Source organism: Gossypium hirsutum, chromosome D03 (assembly GCF_007990345.1).
Source record: "Gossypium hirsutum isolate 1008001.06 chromosome D03, Gossypium_hirsutum_v2.1, whole genome shotgun sequence".
NCBI lineage: Eukaryota > Viridiplantae > Streptophyta > Magnoliopsida > Malvales > Malvaceae > Gossypium > Gossypium hirsutum.
The window spans coordinates 54516045-54542593 of NC_053439.1; the positions used below are offsets into that span (position 1 = coordinate 54516045).

General features: G+C 32.8%; 4 protein-coding genes across 4 annotated transcripts; 1 reads left to right on the forward strand and 3 right to left on the reverse strand.

Annotated features, from left to right (window-relative positions):
• The first annotated feature begins 2600 nt into the window (after nt 1-2600).
• Nucleotides 2601-4929, forward strand: LOC121215437 (uncharacterized). Its single transcript, XM_041089921.1, has 4 exons — nt 2601-2862; nt 2940-3076; nt 3793-3890; nt 4505-4929. The coding sequence occupies exons 1-4, from the start codon at nt 2601-2603 to the stop codon at nt 4737-4739; spliced, it is 732 nt and encodes a 243-aa protein (XP_040945855.1). The 3' UTR covers nt 4740-4929.
• A 1575-nt stretch (nt 4930-6504) lies between these two features.
• Nucleotides 6505-8055, reverse strand: LOC121215627 (glycine-rich cell wall structural protein 1.8). Its single transcript, XM_041090634.1, has one exon. The coding sequence runs from the start codon at nt 8025-8027 to the stop codon at nt 6660-6662; it is 1368 nt and encodes a 455-aa protein (XP_040946568.1). The 5' UTR covers nt 8028-8055; the 3' UTR covers nt 6505-6659.
• Nucleotides 8056-15625: 7570 nt separating this feature from the next.
• On the reverse strand, nt 15626-17025 carry LOC121215628 (glycine-rich cell wall structural protein 1.8). Its single transcript, XM_041090635.1, has one exon. It carries the CDS (start codon nt 16983-16985, stop codon nt 15825-15827), a length of 1161 nt encoding a protein of 386 aa, XP_040946569.1. The 5' UTR covers nt 16986-17025; the 3' UTR covers nt 15626-15824.
• An 8275-nt stretch (nt 17026-25300) lies between these two features.
• On the reverse strand, nt 25301-26317 carry LOC107939753 (putative gamma-glutamylcyclotransferase At3g02910). Its single transcript, XM_016873119.2, has one exon. It carries the CDS (start codon nt 26135-26137, stop codon nt 25613-25615), a length of 525 nt encoding a protein of 174 aa, XP_016728608.2. The 5' UTR covers nt 26138-26317; the 3' UTR covers nt 25301-25612.
• Nucleotides 26318-26549: the final 232 nt, after the last annotated feature.

Sequence of the window (26549 nt, forward strand, 5' to 3'; positions counted from 1 at the left end):
GGTTATTTAATTATGTGAAAGTTATCATTTAAGTCATTGGGTTGTTAAGTTGCTAACGACTGTTTGATAGTCATTAACTCATTATTATTAAGTTTTGCATTTTGGTCACTTAATTTTAAAAAAAAAATTACAAATTGCTTGTTGAGTTATTCAAAAGTTTTAAGGCATCCGAGACCCCTTTTACTGTTGTTTTCTAGTAATCTTACTACCTTTTGGCCTTTTCCTTGACAAAGAAATATACTAAAGTAGAGTTTTTTTTTTCTTCCTCTTTCAACTTTAAGATTTATTTTTTCTTGAAATGTCCTGATATTCTGATGCTTTAAATGCAAAGTCATAATAGAGAGGTTCTCGAGTCTCCCTTCATTTTCTTCAAATGACCGCCTAACTTCGATATGTTTCTCTTCTTAGTGAGACTTTCTCCTTAATTTTTTGGATTGAGTCTTTGTCGCTTTGAATTATCCGACTAATTCTTGATTGAATTTGGTGTGTTTGAGTCTCCTATTTTTGATATTATGATTCTCTTTTCTTTGATTTTATTTTGTCCCTCTACTTTTGTAGGTCTTGTTTAGGGTACGCTGAAATAGGAGACTTTCTTTATTTCTTTTTATTCATTTTATTTGTATTTTTGGTTGCTTTAGTTGTGGTTGCGGTGATATTAAGTTGCTGGTTGGGAGTAAATGTGTGTGAATAGCTTGATTGTGAATTTTTCTCGAGTTATGATTTTGGCTGAAGGAAAAAGGGTGAGTGAGTTAATTATGAAGGGTTGTTGAGTTGGTTAGATTAGAGACGAGGCATGAGGTTTACAGTGGCTTTGCTTGGATTTTAGACTTAAATTATTGTTGATATTATTTGAATTATTGGGTTACGGAATAATGGTGTAAAGATTGAGCGACTAAAACCTAAATTTGTAAATTTACTAATAGTTTAATGATAAACTTGTAATTTTTTAAAATTGAGTGATCAAATTATAAATTACTAATAATTAGGTGATAAGATTGTAAATTTACATATCCCTACATAGGATGTCTATTAGCAACTTAACAGAAGAATGAGCAATATGTAATTTTTTAATAATTCAATGATTAATTTATAACTTTTTAAAATTAATAAAGTATAAAAAACGTGAAAATATTTTTTTAGAAAATTCAAATATTGAATTTAGAAGCAATGTTTTTGTGGTACTAAATTTTCTATGTTCATTTATGGTAAAGAATACTTTTTTTTATTTGATTTAGTTTCATGGATAATTTTTTAATATATTAATAGATAAGTTTTTTATATTTTATAAGTAAATTATCATGCATAATTTATTTACTTTTTCTTAGATAAAATAAACAAAAATTTTAAAATCAGATCGATAGTTGAACTTGTTAGATTATTATTCTCGATCTGATTAAATTTTCAATTTAATTAAATAAAATATTAAAAAAATCATAAAAATTAAAAAAAAATCAGTTCATCCACTAATTTTACTGACATTTAATCTCGATTTAATTGTTTCATACCTGTTTGTAGATTAATCAATTCAACTTTTTATTTTGGATCAGAACTAATTTCCGATCCAATTAATCTAACTTTGAGCAAATCAATAATTCTAGTTGGGGAGAATTCGATGTTTACATTCAGCAGAATAGTTTCCATTTTTGGTGTTTTATATTCAATTAAAACTCCTCCGAACGATGAAATCTAGAGACTGGATTCCAAAGCCTAAACACCCATTTCTCTATTGGTTAAAGCACTTGATAGGTCCTTGTATTATAGGGACCGGATCAAATTAGTCCCTCTATTATTAATTTAATCTCTATATTATTAAAACAATCAAATAAGTCTAAATGGTAACAAAGTTAACATTTTCTATATAAAAAAATGTCTTAAAAATTATTCTTTTAAATGACAATTCAATTCCAAACAAAAGATTTTATTTACATAACAATAAAAACATTAGGGTAAACTACCCTGTTAGTCACTCTAAATAGAGGTCGTTCTTATTTTGGTCATCCTAAATTTTTTTTTGTTAATTTGGTCACCCTAAATTTTTTTTATCAAATTAATCACTCCACCATTAAATAGTTTTTCCTATTTTGATCACCCCAAAACAATATGTGAAAATGTATTGTCGTTACCATTTAATGGTGGAATAACTAATTTGATCAATTTTTTTGGAGTGATCAAATTAACAAAAAAATTTAAAAAAATTGGGGTGACCGAAATAAAATCGACCGCTATTTAGAGTGACTGATGGGGTAATTTGCCCGTGTTAAATAGTAAATGTTAATTCTACTCTAATTTAGTCTTATTTGATTCTTTGTAATAGTGCAAAGATTAGATGAAAGGACTTTCCCATGTACATTCGCCTTTCTCTATTGCTCCAAAATATCATATTGGAATTTCCGTTGTAAAAACCCAACCTAGTGATCCTCAAATATACTATGCTGAAACTCCTTGTCTTTGGTTCCATCAATGTTTTTTTTTTTAAAAAAAAAATCTATTCATTACAAAAAATCAATGCCCAAAAATCACTATAAAAGGAAAACAAGGGCATGTCCAAAAATCCGTTTCCATGATCTCCATCATTTTTTTGCAAAAAAATAAAAATAAAAATGGTTATTCCTATCAAATTTAGTGGGAAACGTAAGTATTATCCATTTTTGCCAAGGTTTAGTAGTAAAGGAAAAAAGAAAGAATCATTGGCAAATGATCTTAGTTCACCGGGCTCTGTAAATGTACCTAAACATGTTGTGATTGTCATGAATGGTCTTAAGGAATTCACAACCGAGCTGCTTGAGTGGGTGCTCGAGAATGTTAGTGCCTCGGGTCATATTGTCACGCTCGTCGGTTTCATGCCCTGGTTAAATATCCCTCGTAAGTTAGCAATTCTAATTCATTTTGATTTTCAAATCATTCAATTTCGTGTTCTGATCATTTTGGGTTTGTTGCAGTGTTTTCAAAGACATGGCAAGATGTATGGATGTTGGAGTTTGAGCATTTGTCTTTAATAAAAGAGAAAAATGAGCGGAAAAATGATGCCAAATATATAAAGTTGCAGGCAGTGATGGACCTTTGTAAAAGACATGGGGTATTGGATTTCATCTCTTTTGATTTTTAGGTTAAAATATGTGGTTAGTTTATGTACTTTGGTTAAATTTGAGATTTAGTCTCAGTTAAGGGTGAAGTCAAAATTTTTTCTAGGAGGTTAAAATTAAGTTATACATTTTTATGAGAGCTAAAATGTAATTTCATCATTATATTTGTTTATATCTTTATGACTTTCAAAAATGATTAAATTAAAATTCTAGTATTTCTGGGAGGGGTAAACTATAATTTTATTATATATTAATTTGATATTTTAATCATTTTTGGGTGCCTAAAAAAGCAATTTCTCATTTTAAAACGGCCAAGGCCTTGCCAACCCTCCTCCCTTCACCCCTGTTCCCTATATTTAAAAACTTAAAATTGAAGTCCTACTTTTTTTTATTTGAGAATCTTAGTCAAGCCAATAAAGTTGTAAATATATATTTACCAAAACTTGTCAACTTAGAATTTTAATTAAGTTATTATCATATAATATGATATATGATTGATAAGATTGACAAATTTTGACAGAAAATATCAATAACGATAATGATTGGACTAGGAATTTTAAATTGAAAAAGTAGGAGGATCGAATTTTTAACTTTAAAATACATGGACTAGATCTCAAATTCTATACAAGGATAATGACTAACAACATATTTTAACCTTGGTTTTATAAGATTTACAAATAATAAATGCATTCAATATTTTATTTAATAGGTTACATTACAAAAGGAAATTGTAATGGGTTATCCATTGCCATCGCTTGTTGTGGAAAGAATCATTAACCTTCGAGCATCTTGGGTTGTCTTTGATTGGTGAGTTCGAATACACATACAATGTTTGATTTGTTTTCCTTTTGGTTATGTTATTTTTTGGGGTGGTGGATCAGATTTAGAGATAATTTCTGAGGTAAATGAAAAATCAAGGTTTCGATAAGATAAACATGAGTTAAAAGGTGTCAGAAGATATCAGAGCTTGTCAATACTTATGTTTTTAAAAAGTAAGTGAAAAACAAAGAGTTTAAAGAGTAAGAAAGAGAGTTGTATTAGGTCATTGGGCTGCCAGGGGGTTATTCTATGACAAGCAGCCATAGACTGTTTATAAGTCGACTATCTAGCCTTGTCGACGTGTCGGTCTGCTTAGTGACCATCTTGTTGGCAATGCAATTTTAATTGTCCATGCCCTTTTTTGATAAGATATTAGATCCTAAGCAGCTTACTTTAAATTTAGACTATTGTTTTGTTTATATGCTGGTATAATAAGTAGAGACGAAACCGAGAATATTTTGATAAGAGCAAAGACAATTAAAAAAAAATTGAGTGATTAAAACTAAAATTTTGGCTAAAAATGATTTTTTCATTTAACAAAGAGATTAATTCCAACTATTAATATTTGGAAGAGACTAAAGTTTTTGATTTTCGAAATGCAGCGACCGAAATTTGAGAAAGAAGAGGGCATACTTTGCTAAAAAAATACCTTGCAACATGGTAATGATGAGCGAGGAAGGCGATATGGACATGATCAAAGGTCGTCCGATGATCGATAGCGGAGAGCACACTCCGAGTGAATCCCCAGCCTGGTTGGCTACTCCGATGGTTATATTTTCGGAACCTTTGAAGCGAATTTTGGAAGACCAAGAATTCGAAAAAGACGACGACGATTAACTCCTTTTCCTTCTACCATCGATGATTGCGGACCTTAGAAAAAAACCACTAAAATTAGATCTCAGATAGTATGACTCCGAGTAGGATGTAAACATGCCAACTAGAGTTGTACGTAACCTCCCCCCCCAATAGTTTACTTATTTCAACAATTTGTTTTGTAATAAATAAGTAAACCAGTAATAAAGCTCATTGTTCCGTTGACAATGTTGTGAGTTTTGAGTTATTTGTATTCATGTTATTGTGTAACTATGGACTCTTGGATTTTTAACATATGTTTACATACAATATATATCACCTTATAATTTTCAAAAAATTTAGGAGATCTGATTAAAATTTTCAAAAATTTTAGGGGATTAACGAGATTTTTCAAAAACTAGAGTTTAGTTGAGATTTTAAAAAACTTTAAAAAGGTTTAATTAGAATTTCTAAAAGTTTTGAGGGGTCTAATTGCATTTTTCAAAAAAAAATTGAAGGGTATAACGAATTTTTTTTGGGCAAAGCCCCCTTCGGTTTGAATGATGTTCCCCGGCATAATTTGATCTATTTTATAATGACATTAATCAATTCAAATAGTTAACACTATTAATTACTTCTGTTAAAGTATTGACATGAATTTTTTTTCCTTAAACGTGATGAGTTAAAAATGTGTGTTTAAATTTATCCTTAATATTTTAATTAAAATAGTTACTGATATTAACTATTTGGATTAACTAATGATATTATAAAAGTAGAAGACTAAATTATGCTAAATTAAAGTACATGGACTAGATGTCAAATTTGAGTATAATAGAAAGACCAAAATCTGAATTTGGTCTTCCAATTGTTGGGAATTCTTTGAATTGCCTAAACACTATACCAAAATATTCAATGCTATATCAACTCAACATTTGAGTTTGAATATTTTTAATTTGGATTATTTAAGTTTGCGAATCTAATATTTTGGCTTGAAGTAATATCATTTAATATTTGGATCATTTATGCTTTGAATATTTTCGGTTTGGTGTTGAGCATATTTGTGATATTGACTTTTATGATAAAATTAAATTGAATCATATTCTAATTTAAATAAATTAAATAAATTTTAATTTTAAATCAAAATTGATGGATCAAATCGGACAATTTAAATTTACAACAAATATTTTGAAATTATGTTAGAATAATGTTTCTATACATCCATATTTCGCTTTTGCCTATCCTTACAACTGCCTTTTATCTTCCAAAACCCAAAATTTCCTAAAATTGTAGCAACAGGATTGTATAAAAAATATTTTGTCATATAAATTCCATCAATATATAGCTCCTTATTGCAACAAATTGTTCATATTTCCAATTAACCAAATAAGATACACATAATACAATTTGGGTTTTAGTTTCATTCACTTTCTTTTCCTCTCCTAAAATATTTTGGTAAAACTTTCCTCACGAAGACACAAATTAATGTTTTCTTTGATTATTACTAATGTAAATGTTGATGTTATTATTGTGTTCGATGAACAGGAAGTGAGCAAATTACAGATAGAGTGAAGGCTGAAAAATTAGGTTGTAGAGTGAATTTGCAAAACATGCCTGATTGTTTGGTTTCATATTGCAATGAAAGATGTAAGCTATCACTAGGACTCCTACGTTGTCGTTGGGATATGTGAAAGGGGCTTTCTCCGTGCATGTATTGTTCTCTGTTATAAATAAATTTAGATTGATAAAATACTTATGAACAAAGTGTTACATGTAGATCATTAGGAAACGATGGATTCGTTCGAATATCATATGATACAACTTTTAAGACCATCCATTTCGATTCCAAAGTTTCTTGCGATATCTTTCAAGGTTTTGGTTTTTGTAACCAAATTACACTTATTTCTTTTAGTACTAGTAGTGACAATATTAATGCTCTTGGTGAATTGCAATGGTGATAGAGTACTTTTAAGGATAATAGCCACCATCCTCACCACCTCCGGCTCCACCACCTTTTCCATATCCTTCTGCATGTGCACCTCCTGCACCATATACACCAGCACCTCCACCACCAGAACCACCTCCACCACCACCACCATGACCGCCTACACCACCAAAACCTCCTCCAGCTCCTTCTCCACCACCATATCCACCTGCATGTGCCCCTCCACCACCATATCCTCCTGCACTTGCTCCTCCACCACCACTTCCACCACCACCTCCATGTCCACCGGCTCCTCCATACCCGCCAGCACCACCAGCACCACCAGCTCCGCCTCCTTCACCACCTCCACCACCATATCCAGAAGCTCCACCACCATATCCACCTGCACTAGCTCCGCCGCCACCACTACCACCACCACCACCACCACCACCTCCATGTCCACCTGCTCCTCCATACCCCCCGGCACCACCAGTTCCACCTCCTTCGCCACCTCCACCGCCATATCCAGAAGCTCCACCACCATATCCACCTGCACTAGCTCCACCGCCACCACTACCACCACCACCTCCATGTCCACCTGCTCCTCCATACCCGCCGGCACCACCAGCTCCGCCTCCTTCGCCACCTCCACCACCATATCCAGAAGCTCCACCACCGTATCCACCTGTACTAGCTCCGCCGCCACCACTACCACCACCACCTCCATGTCCACCTGCACCACCAGCTCCACCGGCACCACCAGCTCCACCTCCTTCACCACCCCCACCGCCATATCCAGAAGCTCCACCACCATATCCACCTGCACTAGCTTCGCCGCCACCACCTCCATGTCCACCTGCACCACCAGCTCCACCGGCACCACCAGCTCCACCTCCTTCGCCACCTCCACCGCCATATCCAGAAGCTCCACCACCATATCCACCTGCACTAGCTCCGCCACCACCACTACCACCACCACCTCCAATTCCACCCGCTCCTCCATACCCGCCGGCACCACCAGCTCCGCCTCCTTCACCACCTCCACCACCATATCCAGAAGCTCCACCGCCATATCCACCTGCACTAGCTCCACCACCACCATTGCCACCTCCTCCACCACCTCCATAACCAGCAGGACCGCCACCACCACCTTCTCCTTTACCACCACCACCTCCATATCCAGCAGCTCCGGCTTCTCCTAGATTTGCATGGGCACCGCCACCTCCTGCACCTCCTCCACCTCCTCCTCCAAGGTAGCCATTACCATATACCCCAACATTGGCACCACCATGACCAATGCTCGAAAGGTGAGGAGTTACTTCATCAAGAGTGAGGAGAGTTCTAGCTGCGGAACAAATACCAACACCTAATAGCACAAAGAAAACAACACCAAATATCTTCTTGATCCCCATGGGAACGTTTTAGTCCACCTTGGCTTACCATTCAAGTGAAGGTGGGTATATATAGGGATAGGCTTGGAGCCTAAAAGAGAAATACGCGTATGCTACATTGAGAGAGGTAGGACCTAGTTAGCACATGCAAAAGGTAATTTGTGGGGTGCCCCAACAAAGATTGTAAAGTCGGCAGTAAGACAAAAGTTTAAACTCACACCAGTAGACCCACTAGTGTGCATATGCTGGCACCCAAATCTATTTATTTATTTAAATTGAAACTTACTCCCTCGTTCTGTTTAAGTAATAATGCCTTCAAATTAACATACTCTACTTTATCCTTCTAGTTTGATGGATATCCGAGTCAGACCAATGGTAAAGTTAGCAACTCAACAACTTGTTTACCATGATAATCTAGATCAACTTGACAATAGTATTGTTTATCTCACGTGGATTCTCTCGTTGGTATTGTTTCTTGCAAAGCATGTAAGAATAATTAACATTATTGCTTAAATCATTGAAAATGAAACAATAGATTCACTTGCCGGGTAACTGGGGTTTAAATGGAACTTTTAGAAGCATGAGAAAGCTAACTTTTGTTTCCAAAACATATATGTAATATAAATATCTACCGATTAAGATGGGATCATTTTAGAAAATAAGCCATATATATTCTATATTTAATATTTTAGTTAAGTTGGTATCACTTATCAACAATTACCAAAAGTTTTTTATTTTTAGAAAATAAAAGTTATTATTTTGAGGATAATTTATCTTTTAATATACAATCTAGAAAAATATTTGCTTATGATGGGATTCAAACCCAAAACATTATAAATTTTTATTCTCAACTTTACCACATATTTAATTGTTATATATATTTTAACCCGAGAAAAGATTATATGAAACATATATATTATCCATTTCCAATAATTTAAAGTCACATCAGTAATTTTATTCTGAACTTTAAGATTTTTATTTGGATTTAATTTTTTCAGAATGAAAATGTTAAAATACTGATATAATATTAAGCTACTAAAAAGGATAATATGACGTCTCTATTTAATACAATCCTTTACTATATTCTACTTTACTCTGAAATAATAATAAATGATCCATGAATTTACTAAAACAAACTCAAATCAATTATATAATTTTGAAAAAAAAAAAACTCCCATATTTTCCAATATGTAATTAATATCTTTTGAATGATGCCTTTAGTTTCTAGAATGTAATGGAATAGGGGGCAAACTGACTATGACCACATTCCATAATTCGGCCAATCCTGTTTTTGAGTCTAATTTAGAAAAGCACCACTTCAGGGAAGCCAACCAATTATTTCAACAGTTGAAACTAAATTTGGTAAAAAAAATAACAAAAACTTTTTGATACAATCCGTAATTTGATATATGAATTTTAATTTAATATAATTATATATATCAAATTATATTCATAAAACTTTAATTTTGATTTAATTGTATACATTTAAAGAAATAAACACATCAATTTATTTTTACATTAGATAAATATAATTATTTCTGTATACAATACGTAAACATAAAATGATTGTATATTAATAACTGTATTAATGATTTATGAAAATGAATTAAATAAAAATTTCATATATAAAATTAAAATTTATATATGACATTGCATGTCGGCTCAAATTTCATGTATTATTTTAAAATTTATAAAAAAGATACTAGCAAACTGAGTATAAATATAAATATATATATATTCCATGATCCATGTGAAATTTGGTGCTCTCCAACCAAGCACTGAACAAAGAGGAATGCCATTTTAATTCTTAGGTATAGCCTTGTGGATACCTGATGGTATTATCCACCATATTTTAAGCAAATCTTAGTTAGGATCCTAACTTAATAGCAAATATATATATAAATGCACATCAAAGACTACCCAATTTCATAACCATTTTTAAATTTCTTCCTCCTCAAACCTTAAATCTTAAAGTAAAGAATTTGAAGATGATCTTATTCCATTCCCCATACCATCTTTGCCCTATTATATAGAAAATTGATGGCATTCTCCGGAGATTGTCTTAAGCAAAATTTGGTATTTGGCCATTATTATCTCTTTCTTTCCCACCTTCAAGTATGAAACATTTGATTCATTTCAAAGATAGTAGAAGATTTGTTATCTCCAATAAAATATAAACAATAACAATAGCGCAGGCATGAGAGTAGTGGGAAATCACATGCAATAGAGCACCTCCAAATCCAATAATATTCTCATCCCTCCATTAGTGGGTCCACTCCATCTCACTTTGTTTGCCTATCTATCCCTTTTCTTTTTCTTTCTACACCACTTTCTTTGAGGTGTATCATTTGGGGTTTTCATTATTTTAAGTTTTATTATTCTTGGTCATTTTAAATTACTTGGGTCGAATACTTTCATATTTAGATAGTTATAACTTTAGGTTATATTTTAGGTCAATTAAACAATTTGGTTGTGATTTTTGTGGTCGAAATAGGAAAAATTGAATTCATATTTTGGGTTAATTAATTTGAGTTTTATGATCCTGTCAATATTGAAAGGCCTTGTTTACATGATAATAAGAGTGTGTTTAGTTTAAGGAATGTAACATCCCCGAGGATGATGTGAGATTCCAGTTAAAGATTTTATGTTTGGATTTCAAACATTAACTTGAGTTGGTTATCTCACATTCCCAACAATGTTTGAAATGTGGGGTAATCTCAATATTACCTTTTCCTTAATTAATTTTACATTCCTTTGGTACGGTGACTTTTTTGACAATTTTATCCTCATTTTAAAGACTTCATTCATTTTACTTAAACCCAAACAAAATCATAATGAAAACTAATGAGTTAAATACTCTAGTTATTTGATATATTCTTCTACTAATATTTTAATTATATTTATTATTTATTTATTATAAGTTGAGAAAAATTAATATTTTGCATATTACATTCTACTTGAAATATTATTTTTATAACAAAATTATCATTTTTTATTATTCGGTTAAAATTGCCCTTAAACCATAACAAGTAACATGTTTTAATAAAAAAATATATCTTCTTCTCTGACTTATTACCGACAGTCTACTCAGGGTTCCCAACTCAACAGTGGCAACTAAACACGAGGGATGCGTTTGTTGCGAGACTTAACCCAACACCTTACGACATGAGTTGACGATAGCCATGCACCACCTGTGTTCGCGTTCCCAAGGGCAACCCTCTCTTTTAAGAGGATTCATGGCTTGTCAAGCCTTGGTAAGGTTCTTCACTTTGCATCGAATTAAACCACATGCTCAATCGCTTGTGCGGGCCTCGTCAATTCCTTTGAGTTTCATTCTTTCGAACGTACTCCCTAGGTGGGATACTTAACGTGTTAACTATAATACTACACGGGTCGATACGCATAGCACCTAGTATCCATCGTTTACGGCTAGGACTACTGGGGTATCTAATCCCATTCGCTCCCCTAGCTTTCGTTTCTCAGTGTCAGTGTCAGCCCAACAGAGTGCTTTCGTCGTTGGTGTTCTTTCCTATCTCTACGCATTTCACCGCTTCATCGGAAATTCCCTCCGCCCCTACTGTACTCCAACTTGGTTTCTCTCATCCCTTTGATTAAAAGAAAACTCTTGTATTTCTTTCCTCCCCAATTTTAATTTATTTATTTGAGAAAGGATATATGAAATATTTCACTAGAAAAATGCTACTCAATTTTGGCAAGATGTGCAAGTTCTTCTATAGAATCATATGCACCAGAAGCAACATTGAGAGCCAAATTCTTTTCCTTCTTGAATCTATCTTTTGGGCTTTCTTTAAAGTTCAGCTTGAATGTCTGTAATGAACCAACCAATGTATCTATTTTCATAATGTTGAAGTTTTTTTGCTTCTTCTATAATAGTAACCATCATAACTAATCTTTTAGGAAAGGATCTCCACACCTTTTGTATCAATTTCACCAAAGAATATTACTTACTAAGAGCAAAAGCTTTGTTAGTGATTTCAAAAGTTCTTGAATATAAATGGGATATGGTTTTAAACCTGTTTGTGAGCATTGTAGTTTTGACTGTCTCATTCTAAAAGTATCTTCATGAGTTGTTTCGAGAATGTCTCATCCTTCTTTGGCAGAAACACATTTTGTATTTCACTTGAATTCTTTACCTTTTTATACCATTGGAATTGCAATTAGCAAACCTTTCTTCCTAGGCAGTCCAAGTTGTTTCTAGTTTTACTTCTCGAGTTCCATCACTTTTTCTAGTGTAGGGCGACTCCCATCCAATCAAAGCAATCTTTCATACCCTTTTATTCATTGACTTGATGAATGTTTTCATTCGGGGTTTCCAACAAGCATAGTTTGATCCATCAACTAGTGGTGGTCATACGGTTGAACCTTCCTCTTTCATGCACTCCATGACTATGAACTAGACACTAGGACCACTGAAGTATGTTAGGTGGTGGGTTTTGATACCAATTGAAAACAAAATACTAAATCTAGTAGTGAGGTGAGACAAGTGAAATGGAACACCTTTTATCACATAGTTTGATACACATAAAGATAGAAGGAGAAAACATAACATGAAGAGTTGTTAATGCAGTTCAGATTTAACATGCGTTTGCAGGACTTTACCTAGAGAAAAATTCCACTACTAAATCTAATGGTATAAGTAATGATTTAAGCCCAATTTATTCTAACTCTAGAATAATTGCAACCTCACTCAAATACACTAAATATAAACTTTTCCACTCGTCTTTCCCATTAAAGATAGAAAATAAATCACATAAAAGTAAAAATATAAATCACTCAGAATATTCCTCTCAACATGAACTGATATTGGAATTTGGCACTTAAAGGAATATATATATCTCATTAAGTAAGATGCCTAGATGCCTATAAATAGGCTACAAGGTTTGATAAAGATGATCTCCATATATGCAAGGGAGAAATGAAATAATTCTTCAATTGATCATTTTAACTGTCGATCTTCACCCTTTATCTTCACTACAACATGACCCAATCATTATCTTCAGTTTATCTCTTTGATATATGCATCATGTTTTCAGTCAAAAAAGTCTTGGCCAATCAGGACTCTTCTTATTGAAATGTATTGCCTTGCATGGCTGAATATCTTCTTGATTTATACTATTCCAAACAACAATGGTTATCTTCTAATAAAATCAGATTGGTTTCTGTAATCTTGCTCAAAGCTGCCAACAATTACACGCAACAATGCATAGATTGCCTTCAAGGTGTGAAGAAAGATGTGCCAACATCTAAAACCCCACTACAAGACACACTGTAGGCTGTGCATTAACATGATATGATAACATCAATATGGCTCCATCAAAATTTATATAAAATAAATCATAAATGAAAATTTAAGTTCAGTTTTTTTTTTGATATAATAGAATTTTAAACTCGCACATCTATATACATCTTTATTTAAATTAACATAGAAGCACAGCTTACAAATCGATCTCATATTTTAAAGATATGATAAACAACTTTGACCAATAGACCAAATGCTGGACTTCAAGTTCATAATAATTTCATTATAAAAATAACACCACCATTATAAAAAACAAAGAAAAAAATGATTGTTATGTTCAAATAGTATAAGTGCATGAAGAGTGAAATTGTTTGGAAATGAAAATTTTATGATAAATCTCTATGATTGTTTTCTGTTTTTGCAATTTTAGCCGATAAAACTAACGAATACTTTGATTATGAATCACGTTCAGAGGCTTTGGAGGTTTTGCAAAGTGTTTTTTTTTTTTTACATTGACGCATTTCATGGTAAGATAAGATATGTTTGTTTCATCCATACGTATTACATTTATTTACATTGACGAGGTGTTGTTAAAAAAATTGGGAGAGATGGTTACGGGATGGCAAAATTCGTTCGCAAAGTTAGGATGCTTTCGATCTCAAATATATATATATATATTTGCATATTGGTGATTGATGAATGTTGTTGAAGGCTTTATATGGTTATGGCGAAGCATCGTTGAGTTCGATTGAGATGATAATTTTATTGTTATTTCAGCAAAGAAGATTCACCGGATCATTTGGAGTGGTTCTAAGACTATCATGCAGCAGTATTTTGTACCTATTTGAATGTAGTTGCTACTGTTTTAGGTGTGCTCTAATTGTAAAATGGGTTATGCTTAATTTCGAAGCTTATATGCTTTCGTCCGAGTGTACTTCTAGTCATGATTTGACAAACACGTAAAACTATTCTTTTGGGTTTATTAAATTATTAATAACAATTTCTTTGGCTTAAATAGGAATAGATTGAATCATATGCTATTTTTGAAATGAATGAAAACCCATGTTTCCATCATGTAATTAATATCCTTTGAATGATCACTTAATCTCTAGAACGAGATGGAATAGGGGGCAAGCTGACATTAACCACAATCCATAAATAGGCCAATCCTGTTTTTGTGTCCTAAGAACCCATTTAATTATCTCAACAATGAACCTAAATTTGGTGACTAAAAAAATTAGCCAAGTGAGTACATTTACAATTATGACCTTTTAGTTTGCATATATGGTGCTCTACAACCAAGCACCGAACAATGAGAGAATACTACTTTAATTCTTAGGGATAGAAGTAACATATTTATCCTTATCCGATATATTATCCAACATAAAAATAAATGAATTAAATTATGTTAAAAATTAAAGTATATATATTAAATATTAAATTTGAGTATAGTATAAAGATTAAAATTGAAATTCGACCACTATTTTATAGCGTAAACTTTTAAAAAATAAACCCAAATAAAATGAAAAGTGACATATCAATCTCTAAAATTCTTAATACATTCAAATACTAATTTATTATAAAAATAACATAATCTAGATATAGTAATAATTTTTATGGTAATTTAATTTCTACTTTTTACAACTTTACCAGATAAAATTGTACTAAGGATGAAAAATGGTGATTATGACATTTTTACCTTTCAAATCAAAATTTATGTTAAAAAGAACTTCCTTGAATTCTAAAGCAAATCATATTAAGGCGCTAACTTTTGATAATACTTAAATAGATTATCGATATCCCATGCTTAAAATGATGGTATTTATTACCTTCTATTTTTTAATATTAATCATTAGGTTGTTTAATATAGTATTTAGAATTATTCATATTCCTTCTTCAATCCTTAAATAAGAGAATAATGCATTTCAACGCACTCGAACTCACGTACTTCTACACTGACAATAATGTTGATGCCAATCAAGCTAACACTAAAATTGAATTACTTACTCATTTTTTTGACAATTGTTTACTTAATCAAATAATATAATATTATTACTTAAAAAATCAATTTAATATTATTATACATTTGTTCATTTCAACCAATTAAACAACGTATGTTTCGTCAACAAGATTTTGCCATACAATTCCATCCATATATATAGCTTCAGCTTGTAATGCCTTTCTCAATAGATGTATACCGATTCATCATGGGTTAGAATAATTGTAATATATGCAAAACATTACGACCGTGCACATAACCTTCGAATTGAAGACGAGACAACAATCCATTTGTATTGGGTTAATATAAATAAATTTAGATAGGTAAAATGCATATGAACAATGTAGGAGAAGATGGAAATCATTAGAAAATGATAGATTCATTTCAATATTATCATATGATATAACTTTTAACATCATCTATTTGGATTCTATAAGTTTCATACGATATTTTTAAGTATTTTGGATTACGTATCAAATTACTCTTATTTTTTTTAGTACCAGTTGTAACAACATTAATACTCTTAATATATGGTAAAGGTGACAAGGTACTTTCAAGGCTAATAGTGACCACCTTCACCACCTCCGGCTTTGCCACCATTTCCATATCCTCCCTCATTTGCACCTCCAGCACCATATGCACCGCCACCTCCACCACCAGAGCCGCCACCACCACCACCACCACCACCACCACCACTAACACCTCCTCCAACTCCTCCTCCACTGCCATATCCACCTGCATGTGCCCCTCCACCACCATATGCTCCTGCACCGCCTCCACCACTCCCGCCACCACCACCACCTCCATGTCCACTAGCTCCTCCATATCCAGCTCCACCTCCTTCACCACCTCCACTTCCATATCCAGAAGCTCCTCCACCATATCCACCAGCACTAGCTCCTCCACCACCATTGCCACCACCACCTCCGTGTCCATTAGCTCCTTCATAGCCGCCACCACTACCAGCTCCACCTCCGTTGCCACCTCCACTGCCATACCCAGAAGCACCACCTGCACTAGCTCTGCCTCCACCATTACCGCCACCAGCACCACCTCCATGTCCACCAGCTCCTCCATAACCACCACCAGCTCCACCTCCTTCGCCACCTCCATTGCCATACCCAGAAGCACCACCTGCACTAGCTCCTCCTCCACCACTGCCACCACCAGCACCACCTCCTTGTCCACCGGCTCCTCCATAACCACCACCAGCTCCACCTCCTTCACCACCTCCACCACCATATCCAGAAGCTCCACCACCATGTCCACCTGCACTACCTCCCCCACCACCACTACCACTACCACCACCACCTCCATGTCCACCGGCTTCTCCATACCCACTACCACTACCAGCACCACCTCCACTACCATATCCAGAAGCACCACCTACACTAGCTCCACCACCACCATTGCCACCTCCTCCACCACCTCCATATCCAACAGCACTGCCACCTCCACCTTCTCCTTTACCAGCACCACCGCCATATCCAGTAGCTCCTGCTTCTACATTTGCATAGGCGCCTCCACCTCCACTTCCACCTCCTGAACCTCCTCCACCTCCTCCATTGTAGCTAACACCAACAATGCCACCTCCATGAACACTGCCTAAAAGGTGACGAGATGTTACTTCATCAAGAGTGAGGAGAGATCTAGTTGCAGAACATATACCTACACCTAATAACACAAAGAAAATTGCACCAAATATCTTCTTGATACCCATGAGAACGTTTCAGTTCACCTTGATTTAGAATGCAAGTGAAGGTAGGTATTTATAGGGATTGGCTTGGAGCCTAGAAGGGAAATGCGCGTATGATACATTGAAAGGGGTGAAAGCTTGCTAGCACATGCAAAAGGTATAACTTGTGGGTGCCCCCAAAAGTTATCAAGTCGGCAGTAAGAAGTTTAAACTCACACCAATAAACCCACTAGTGTGCTTATGCTGGCACCTAAATTTATTTATTTAAAATTTTAAGCTTCATTCCACAATTTGTTTCAAGTAATAATGCCTACAAATTAACATCCTCTTCGTTATCCTTCTAGTTTGATGGATATCTGAGTCGGACCAATGGCTTGTAATGTAAAGCATATTGATATTGGCTGATACATATAAAATTATTAGTAACTCATCAAGTTGATTAACATAATATGTGTCTAATCAACTTGTTTATCCCATTACCTGCTTGGGTTCTCAATTAGTATTGTTTCTTGCACAGCATGTTAGTGTTATTAATATTATTGCTTCAATCATTTAAAATGAAACAACAGAATCAATAGCTTGATAATTGGGATTTAAATACATATAATATATTTATTGCATAAAATTTTAAAAATAGTAGAACTTAATGTCATTTTCTTATTATTGATTAATTGGTTGATGGGAGAAGAAGAAAAGAATTATCTATACTCCAAATAAATGTAGAAAAAAATTCTAAGTTTCTAGCCTCTAACCTAATATTTCTTTGTTTTTTTTTTTTTAAATTAGGTGAAAGAAGATTACACTGAATTAGGCATGCTATTGGTCTCATAAAAGGATGAACATGGGCAGATTATCCACAAATAAAACTATTAATATAAGACAACTTTAAAACTTAAAAGAATATTAATCAATACTCAACTAATTGAAGAACGAATAATCAATTATATAGTATCACCTAATATTCTTTATAATAAATTGAATCATATGCTATTTGTGAAATGAACGAAAACCCATGTTTCCACCATGTAATTAATATCCTTTGAATGATCACTTAATCTCTAGAACGAGAAGGAATAGGGAGCTAGCCGACAATGACGACATTCCATAGACCAATCCTGTTCTTGAGTCATTACATATAATGTCTCCCACTATTCTTTACTATATTTTAAATTATATACTAATTGAATAATATCGATTGAATTTTAGCTCAATTAATATGGATAGTATTGTCAATGCGTGAGGATTTGGATTTCAGTGTACTGAAGTGTATTATCTTTTTATTTTTGGATTAAGAAAGGACTATAAATAGTTCTAGACATTGTATAAAAAAAACAGATACTTTTAAAACCCACCCTTAATCTCTAGAATGAGATGAAATAGTGATTTTGACGACATTCTGTAAGTAGGCCAATCCTATTTTCGAATCTAATTTAAACAACAACCACTTCTAAGAACCCATTTAATATCTCAACAATTGAAGATAAATTTAGTGACGAAAAGGATTAGCAATGTGAGTACAATTACAATTAGGACTTTTTAATTTGCATATATGATGCTCTACAACCAAGCACCCAACAAAGAGGAATGTTACTTTAATTCTTAGGTATGGAAGTACCTTAATTAGCCTTGTGGATATATAATGGTATTATCCACCATATTTTAAGCAAATCTTAGTTAGATTCTATCTTAATAGCCAAAATGAACAAAAACAAAAAGTATATAAGATTGGTATTCACTACGTAGAATGTGTTTTTTTTTATGTTAAGGTATTGGGTTCGAATTAATAAATGTGCACTTAATGTGAAAAAACTTTAAAATCCGATCATTAGTATCCTATAAGAGTGTAGCCGAGGGTTGAGCAGAGGCCATGACCTTCTTAGTTAAATGGTATGATTGTTTTTAAACCCCTCTTCAAATTAATATTTCTATTTCATCATTTTTAGCCTCTTAATTAAATAAAAATAATATATTTTTAGCTTTTGTAGTCTTTTAGACTCCACAAGCGGATTAAGAATTTGACAAATGTATTATATGGTGTAATAAAAAAATAATTACATAAATAAATGTGATACTGTCACACCCTCAATCCGCTTGTGAAGTCTAAAAATCTGATGTATCAAATAATTACCCATTTAGAAATTCAATTTAATCCATTTTACTACAAATTTTTTAATTTTATTTTGGTCTTTAATATAAAATTCTTGGTTTCGCTCCATATATATGCAAAGAGTACAATTTCGAAATATGTATCACAACAAGGATCCACAGTTCATATCTTGACACCGTGTATACTATTTGGAGACGATGGGTCCAAAGCTAAGATCTTATTCCATTTTCCATAGCAATTCCCCTATCATATCGAAAAGCTGACAGCATTCTCCGATGATTGTCACCAGAATCTGGTGTTTGGCAACTATTGTCTGATATTTTCTTTTTGCACTTTCATGTCTGAAACATTTGCTTCACTTCAAAGATATAACAAACTCTTATCTCCAACAAAACATGAAACATTAACAATAGCGCATGCATGAGAGTAGTGGGAAAGCACATGCAATATAGATCACCTCCAAATCCAATAATAATCTCATCCCTCCATTAATGGGTCCACTCCATCTCACTTTGCTTGACTAGTGGAGCTTTTTTACTTTCATGCCTTTGAATTATATAAATGTTAGGTTTCCTCTTTTTGCATGTTCTTTTTAGTTTTCATTGGTCCATTCCTTGACCTTTTTTTCTTCTGGATGAGATGAGATTGTCCCTTCGGTTCTGCACCGGTTCTGGTCGTGCAGGTCGGTGTGCATTATTTCTGTGTTAAAGCGGAATAAACAACACTCTCTTTCACATCGGTGATTTTTTTATTTGTATCGATTGTACTCACTTGTTCCTATCACTTCTAGTCACACTGGCCAATGCACGGTGAAGCAAATTATTTAATATTATAGGAGAAGACTTATTGACGAGAAATGAAACTTGAATATGCGATTCAAAGGATTTACGGATAAATAACTATAATACTATTTATACCATTATAAGTGATTTAATTAGCGAAACTCTAATGATTTTAGAAGGACTTATCATAGTATGGGAGATTGGTTTTAGACTGCTAGAATTCAAATGTGATAATGCTTTGTTAATTGAAACACTCTCAATTGGAGGTGTTGCAAATAGTAGATGTCAGAGTTCCGCTTGATCCATCAATTCTTATGACGCAATTGAGAAGTGCGAATACGATATATTCTTAAGGACCACAACAAAATTACCAATCATATGGCTAAAATTGCCAACTTATATTACAACAGCTTGTAGTTGTTTGAAAATTCTTCTGTCTTGATCCAAGAATTACTTGATGACGATCTTGCTACTATGTCCAATGTCTTTTCTTTACCTTATAAACGCTATTTTGCTGTATTTTTCTACCAAAAAGAATTATTTATTCTGATCATATTAGTTGTGGATTAAACTGGATTACAATGTTTATGTACTGAAGACTTATTTTAATGTATCATGTGTGGAATTAAGTGAACAGGACTCTTTCTGTTGCAAGAAATATTTGTAAATGTAATTTATGTTGGTATTCAAATTATTTTAGCAATTTGTACTATGCTTTCCTATGGAATAGACTCAATGAGGCTGCAACCAACGTTAGTAAGGTTTAAATTATCATTTATACTGTGTAAATAATAGTAAATTGCTCTTTAAGCAAGATCCTACAGACATATAATTGGATTCGAATTATGTTATTAATCAACTACATTCATTGTTTACTTTTTCAATTTTAATTTTTTTTCATTAAGTAAGTAACTTCAACACTTTTAGATTGATTTTGGATTGAATAATTCAAGTTTTAAAAAGATTCAAATTATTTTAAAGTTCAGTTATTTCAAGGTTGAGTTGTTTAGGATTTATGTAATTCAGGATCATCGAAATTTTATGTTAGGTCAATTTGGATTTGAGTATTTTTAAATTTTAATTATTATTATTTATTTATGTCAATTTTTCACTAATTATTTTCTGATTTCAATCAAAAAGAAAATCAAATTACTAATTTTTTTTATAATAAATTAAATTGTACCAAAATCAAATCCGATGAAATGAAAAAACATAATAAAAGAAGTCAAACTTTTCAGCTAAATTAGTAGATTTCTACACAAATACTCACTCCCACTTCCATTGGTTGGAATGATTGCGATTTGAAGCACTCAAAAAAAAAAAAAAACCTATAGTTGGGAACAATTGGACCATTACACATATATAATCAATACTCATGCAATGGACATCAAAATACAACATATTATAAAATCAATAAGTTGAAGTTTTGGGTCTTAAAAATTTAGGTGTAAGTTTTGCCATTGCAATTAAATATGTGTGGATTTTTAATTTCATCATATGTAATTATGTATATGTAGTTTTACTTTAAATTATTTTCGATTCTTCATCCACCTTGTATTATAATAATTTGATTCAATTTTACGTACTGTACTTTCATTGTATGTAAGGGGAATTTGAGGAGACAAGTAAAACTTTCGCCACTCTTACATACAAGTCTTTATTAAATAATTAAATTAAAAATAAAAAAATTATGTTTAATTCCTTTAAAAAGAATAAAATCATAAATTAATATATTATAAAAATAAATTTTAATCTCATAAAAATTTATCATTTAATTCCAACCCCTAAAATTATTTTGTATTCGCACCCAATTGTATATACACTTGTAAAAAATTCTCCCTTTAAAGAAAAATAGATTACAAAAGGTGGATCGCAATATCCTGCCACTACTAAATCACACCAACGCACGCACATTCACACCTCTCTGCCTTTTTTTCTTGTTTAAATATTCTCTTTCTATTTTTTTGTTATTAGTTTTTTTTCCCTACTTTATTTCGAAGAACATCGTTTATGCCATTTTTAAATCCAATTAATGCGATACATACGATTGAGTCTTTAATTTAATTAATTATTACTTTAATTTAATGGTAAGGATGAGATATAAAAAAAATATTAAGATTTCGAGTTTAACTTTCATCATGTAAGGGTGAAGTTAATTTTTTTTGTCACGAATTTTAATTATAAAATTTTTAGAACGTTAAAATATAATTTTATTATTGTATTAATGTAAAATTCACAATTTTCGACATATTAAGTTATAAATTTTCTTTTTTGAAATGATAAAAATATAATTTTATCATTAAATTAATTTAAACTTTTACGATGATTAAAGTGACGATTGGGACAAGGCCCTACTTGCTACCCTTAACGCTATCGCTGCACAAGTGGATGTTTGTAGATGAGGAAATGAGGAAAATATTCTCAAGGGATGGTTTTTAGGAAATGAGGAGAATAAAGTAACTTTTGTAGATGATTGTTTTTGGTTATTAACTGTCTAATCAATAGTAATTTTGGGAAATATTATTCCTTGCATGAGTACCTTTAGAAATAATCTTATTAGGAATGACTTTTTGGAAATAATTTTGGAAGGTTGGTGGGATTTATGAGTTATTCTACTCTTAAGATGTCCTAGAGAGCATGAGGTTTAAATACGGAAATTGTTAAGAATTTCTTTTTATCTCTTTTTTTGAGAATGCAAGTGCTTCCTTCTTATTTCTTTAATGAACAAACGCTGTATTGTCACTTTGAAGTCTTTCATTGCTAAAATATTTTAAGTGAGTGCAACTTTCATTAACCGTCATTATACCTATCATCCATATAAGTTATTTTCCATTTTTTCACGTTCAAGTAACCACTTTCAATCCTGCTACCCACCATTTTAGCAGGTTCATGTTCACATTCTCTTCGTAACTTCCTTTTTCAAGGCTTATAAATAAAAGTTTGAGCTCACATTCAAGACTTTTTTTTATCTTTTAGCAAATTTAGCTCTCTACATATTCTCTCTATAACTTTTTTCTACAATCACAACCACCACTGTAGTTCTTGTTCATCTCAAACCCTTATTGCTTCCACCACCACCGCTAGGTACCGCACTTGTTTCTCAGAATCTACTTTGATCTTCTTCTGCGCTATCTCTCCACAACATCTTATTTTGTTAAATTGTAATGACTCCTCACCTTACGAAAAGAACCCTAAACAGTATTTAACACAAATTGTTCATAAATTTCAATTTTTTGTCCATTTATATTAAATTAAATTAAATCAATGATTATAAACATGATTCCAAGATTTGTTTCCTAAACCCAAATTGAGTGAAGTTGTTACCATATATCCACTTTCATTTATTTTATATAATAGACAAACAGCATTATTCAGCAAATTGTGGCTTTTTCTTTGACAAATAGGCTACAAGATACTATTCATAATTTTATATTTCATTGTAGAAACTGTCTGTATAGATTAGTAAATTATAATTGCAAGTTCAAGTTGAAAGTATCATAAGATTGGGTGGAGAAGAATGGATCTAAAAAAGTAGACAAAGTGCATTAATCTCAAAATGGAAAGAGCTTATATTTCTTTGCTTTCAAGTTGCACATTTCTCATAAACTAGCTATTGAATCTGATTGCGATCTTGCTGTCAAGTGATGCCCTCATCCTTATTTAGCACAAGACATTAGTGGGAATTTCTTAAGAAGATTCACTAGGAAGGATTACCCCAGATTTTGGTTAATTTGTCATATATCTCACAATGCTAATATAGATGCTGATAACCTTGCCAAAGCAGGGGCTAGCATAGACTCTGATCTTTGCAATATTTTGCTTAATCCATTTTGTTAACTTTCTTGCTTTCGGTACCCGAGTGTGTTTTTTGTGTTTATGTTAGGCGTGTCGTTGTTTTCCTTGAGCCCTCGTGATTAATGGGCTAGACTTTGTACTTAGTTTCTGTGAATCAATAAATTTCAAATACCTTTACTCAGACAAAAGAAGTGAGTGCACTACACATCTGACCATATATATAGTTTTTGGAAAGAGAGTAATGACTCGTCACAAAAACTCCTACATGTCTGATTGGCTTCCATAGTTGTACCAAGAAATAGATGAAAAGCATTTTCTACACAGGCTTCAATGTTTCATCTTGTCAATTAGCTCAATCTATAGAAAATTAGACAAAGGTGGAGCAGTGTCTAACAGATATAGCTACTGGAACATGGGCCAAAGTGACTCTTTAACCAAGATGTGAAACATAGAATTTTTTTTATTAACAAGTTTCAAGCGAAGTAAAATTGATTACAGATCATCTCCCTATAATAAGCCTAAAGACTGCACAAACTACAACCCAAACCTATGGAAAAAAAGTCATAGCAGACAAAACCATTTGCATTTTTGTGGATCTCATAGGAAAAGGGTGGTAAAAGTAGTGTTGGATTTTGTATTAATAGTTGAATTGCATTTTATTCTTTCTATTTAAAAAATGGCAAATGAGTTCTTGTACTTTGGATCAAAAAGCAAATTGGTTCATTCGGTTAAAAAATGGCAAATGAGTTCTAGTTATTTTTTAACTACGTCAGCTTTTAATAGTAAAAATGTATAAAACTTTTAATAGAATAGTTTAATTTGCTCTTTGATCTAATGTACAAAGATTAATTAATCTATTTTTTGAGTAAATGGGCCAAAATGCAAACTGACTCTTAATATAGGGCCTTCATAATACGCTTACCAAAAATTGTAAAAGAAACGTGTTACAAGCACAATCATGACCAATAAACAGCTGAAAGATCTAAACTGATATTTGCAAGTACAACAATAGCAACATTAGAAGCAGTGCTAGTGACCAGTGTCAACTGCTTCAGACACTAAGTATGAACAAAGTCGAAAAACAATGAACATTCGATATATTTACGCAATTTGGTTTTCTTACATCAGCAGAGTCTTGCCCAAAGAGGTAAATCCACTATCATAACAACATGTAAAACAAGTGATTACAATTTCTAATACTCAACAAATTAGAATTCTCAATTTTGTACATAAGATCTAAACAATTTCGTCTAAAAACTTATATTTCCTCTATATTTACTCTAAAAACTTATAACATTAACCAAGTAAAACACTAACTTTTCACTCAACACACTCAAATGCAACATTCATCAATAAACAAGATTAAGTGCTCTCAATTTAATATATAACCCATATATGTCTTCACAATTTATAAGAAACTAAAACTTGCTAACATACTACATTAATTACAATTAATCTTCAATGAAATTAGAAAGATAATAAGTAAAAAATTATATATATCTTCATTCAGTCTTAAATCTCTAGTATATACATTCAAGTTTTGCTTAATTCGATCCGATCCATCAAAATTGAAAAGTTGATAACTTTGATTCAGATCCAAATCAATCTCTAAGATATGTTATTATGAGTAGTTAATACATCAGAAGACAAACCAAAACACCAATTGACATCTGTCTTTGGTACAGCTAAAAAACTGCGTAAACAACAAATTTTCTACAAAGAGCCAAACCAGCAGAGATCAGAGGTGAAATCCGAAATCGCACTACAGGGAATACGGGTGAGCGTGGAATTGACCACTTCAGATGAAATGGTAATGGCACGAAACAAGAAGCCCCTTAGCTGTGTGAAGGTTTCTTGGCTAGCATGCTTGCCTTTGTTTCTCGGTTAGTGTGCAAATGGTTTTGTAAGCATACAAATATGTTTAATAGATTCATATCTAAATTAACTAAATAAATAAAAGAAACAAACTACAATTCTTCACTATTATTGCTAAGAAATGAAGTAATATCATGAAGAACATCACACCCATGAGGCCTATCTTCTATTCTAACATACCCTTTTCCCTCTTCTTCTCCAAACTCAGTTAAACCCACTTTCCCTTTCCTCTCCCAAAGCCTTTCCCCAAAGCTCCTATGGGCGAAATACGCCTCAGCAGCAACCAAAACCCCTTCTTTCCCTTCTTCATACAGTTCAATAGGCAACCTCTCATAATGCCCTATGCTGATTCCTTCCAGTTCGTCGAGTCGGACCAGTCCACGAGTTGACACGGAGTATAACTCGCCTTTGACTTGGTGGCCATGTCCAAGGAGGTTGATGAGGTAGGGGATGCCGTGTAGGCCTATGACGAGTGGGTGGGGTTGATGGGTGACGTGAAAGCCTAAAAAGATAGCATCTTGTTGGAGGATAAGGTCTTGTATTAGATGGTGGTTACCATGGCCTTGTTTCAATGTCCCGTAGGTGAAGATGAGGACTTGGGTGGTGGCTTCAGCCATGGTGGTTTGCGACGGAGATTGGGAGAGTTAAAGCTGAGGAGCAAACGCCAAAGCCACACAAAATAACAATAAAGGAAGAGTTTGTGGGAGTGCAATTATTGCGGGTTTCTTTATAAAAATAACTTGAAATAAATAATGAAAATTGGCAGAGCCAGAGACATTCATCTGATCTAGAACTGTCCCCGAGCCCGCCCGAAATATGAGAGTGTTCGGGTAAAAATATAAGCTCGAAATATGGGCTTGAATAAAAAACGAGGCCCGTTTAAAAATAGGCCTGGCCTCGGGCACTACTTTTTTTGCCGGGGCCCGGCCCGGCTCGAATATAATAAATATATATATTTTTTATTTTTTAATTTTAAAATACTTTTAAAATATTTTTTTATTTTTTTATTTTTAAAATAATTTTTTAATA

Bases quoted from the DNA above. Each gene is read 5' to 3' on its own strand.
- LOC121215628 (XM_041090635.1), bottom strand. From the start codon at position 16,985: ATGGGTATCAAGAAGATATTTGGTGCAATTTTCTTTGTGTTATTAGGT.
- LOC121215437 (XM_041089921.1), top strand. From the start codon at position 2,601: ATGGTTATTCCTATCAAATTTAGTGGGAAACGTAAGTATTATCCATTT. The intron at 2,863-2,939 runs GTAAGTTAGCAA...GGTTTGTTGCAG, and splicing joins GCCCTGGTTAAATATCCCTC to TGTTTTCAAAGACATGGCAA. The intron at 3,077-3,792 runs GTATTGGATTTC...TTTATTTAATAG, and splicing joins ACCTTTGTAAAAGACATGGG to GTTACATTACAAAAGGAAAT.
- LOC121215627 (XM_041090634.1), bottom strand. From the start codon at position 8,027: ATGGGGATCAAGAAGATATTTGGTGTTGTTTTCTTTGTGCTATTAGGT.
- LOC107939753 (XM_016873119.2), bottom strand. From the start codon at position 26,137: ATGGCTGAAGCCACCACCCAAGTCCTCATCTTCACCTACGGGACATTG.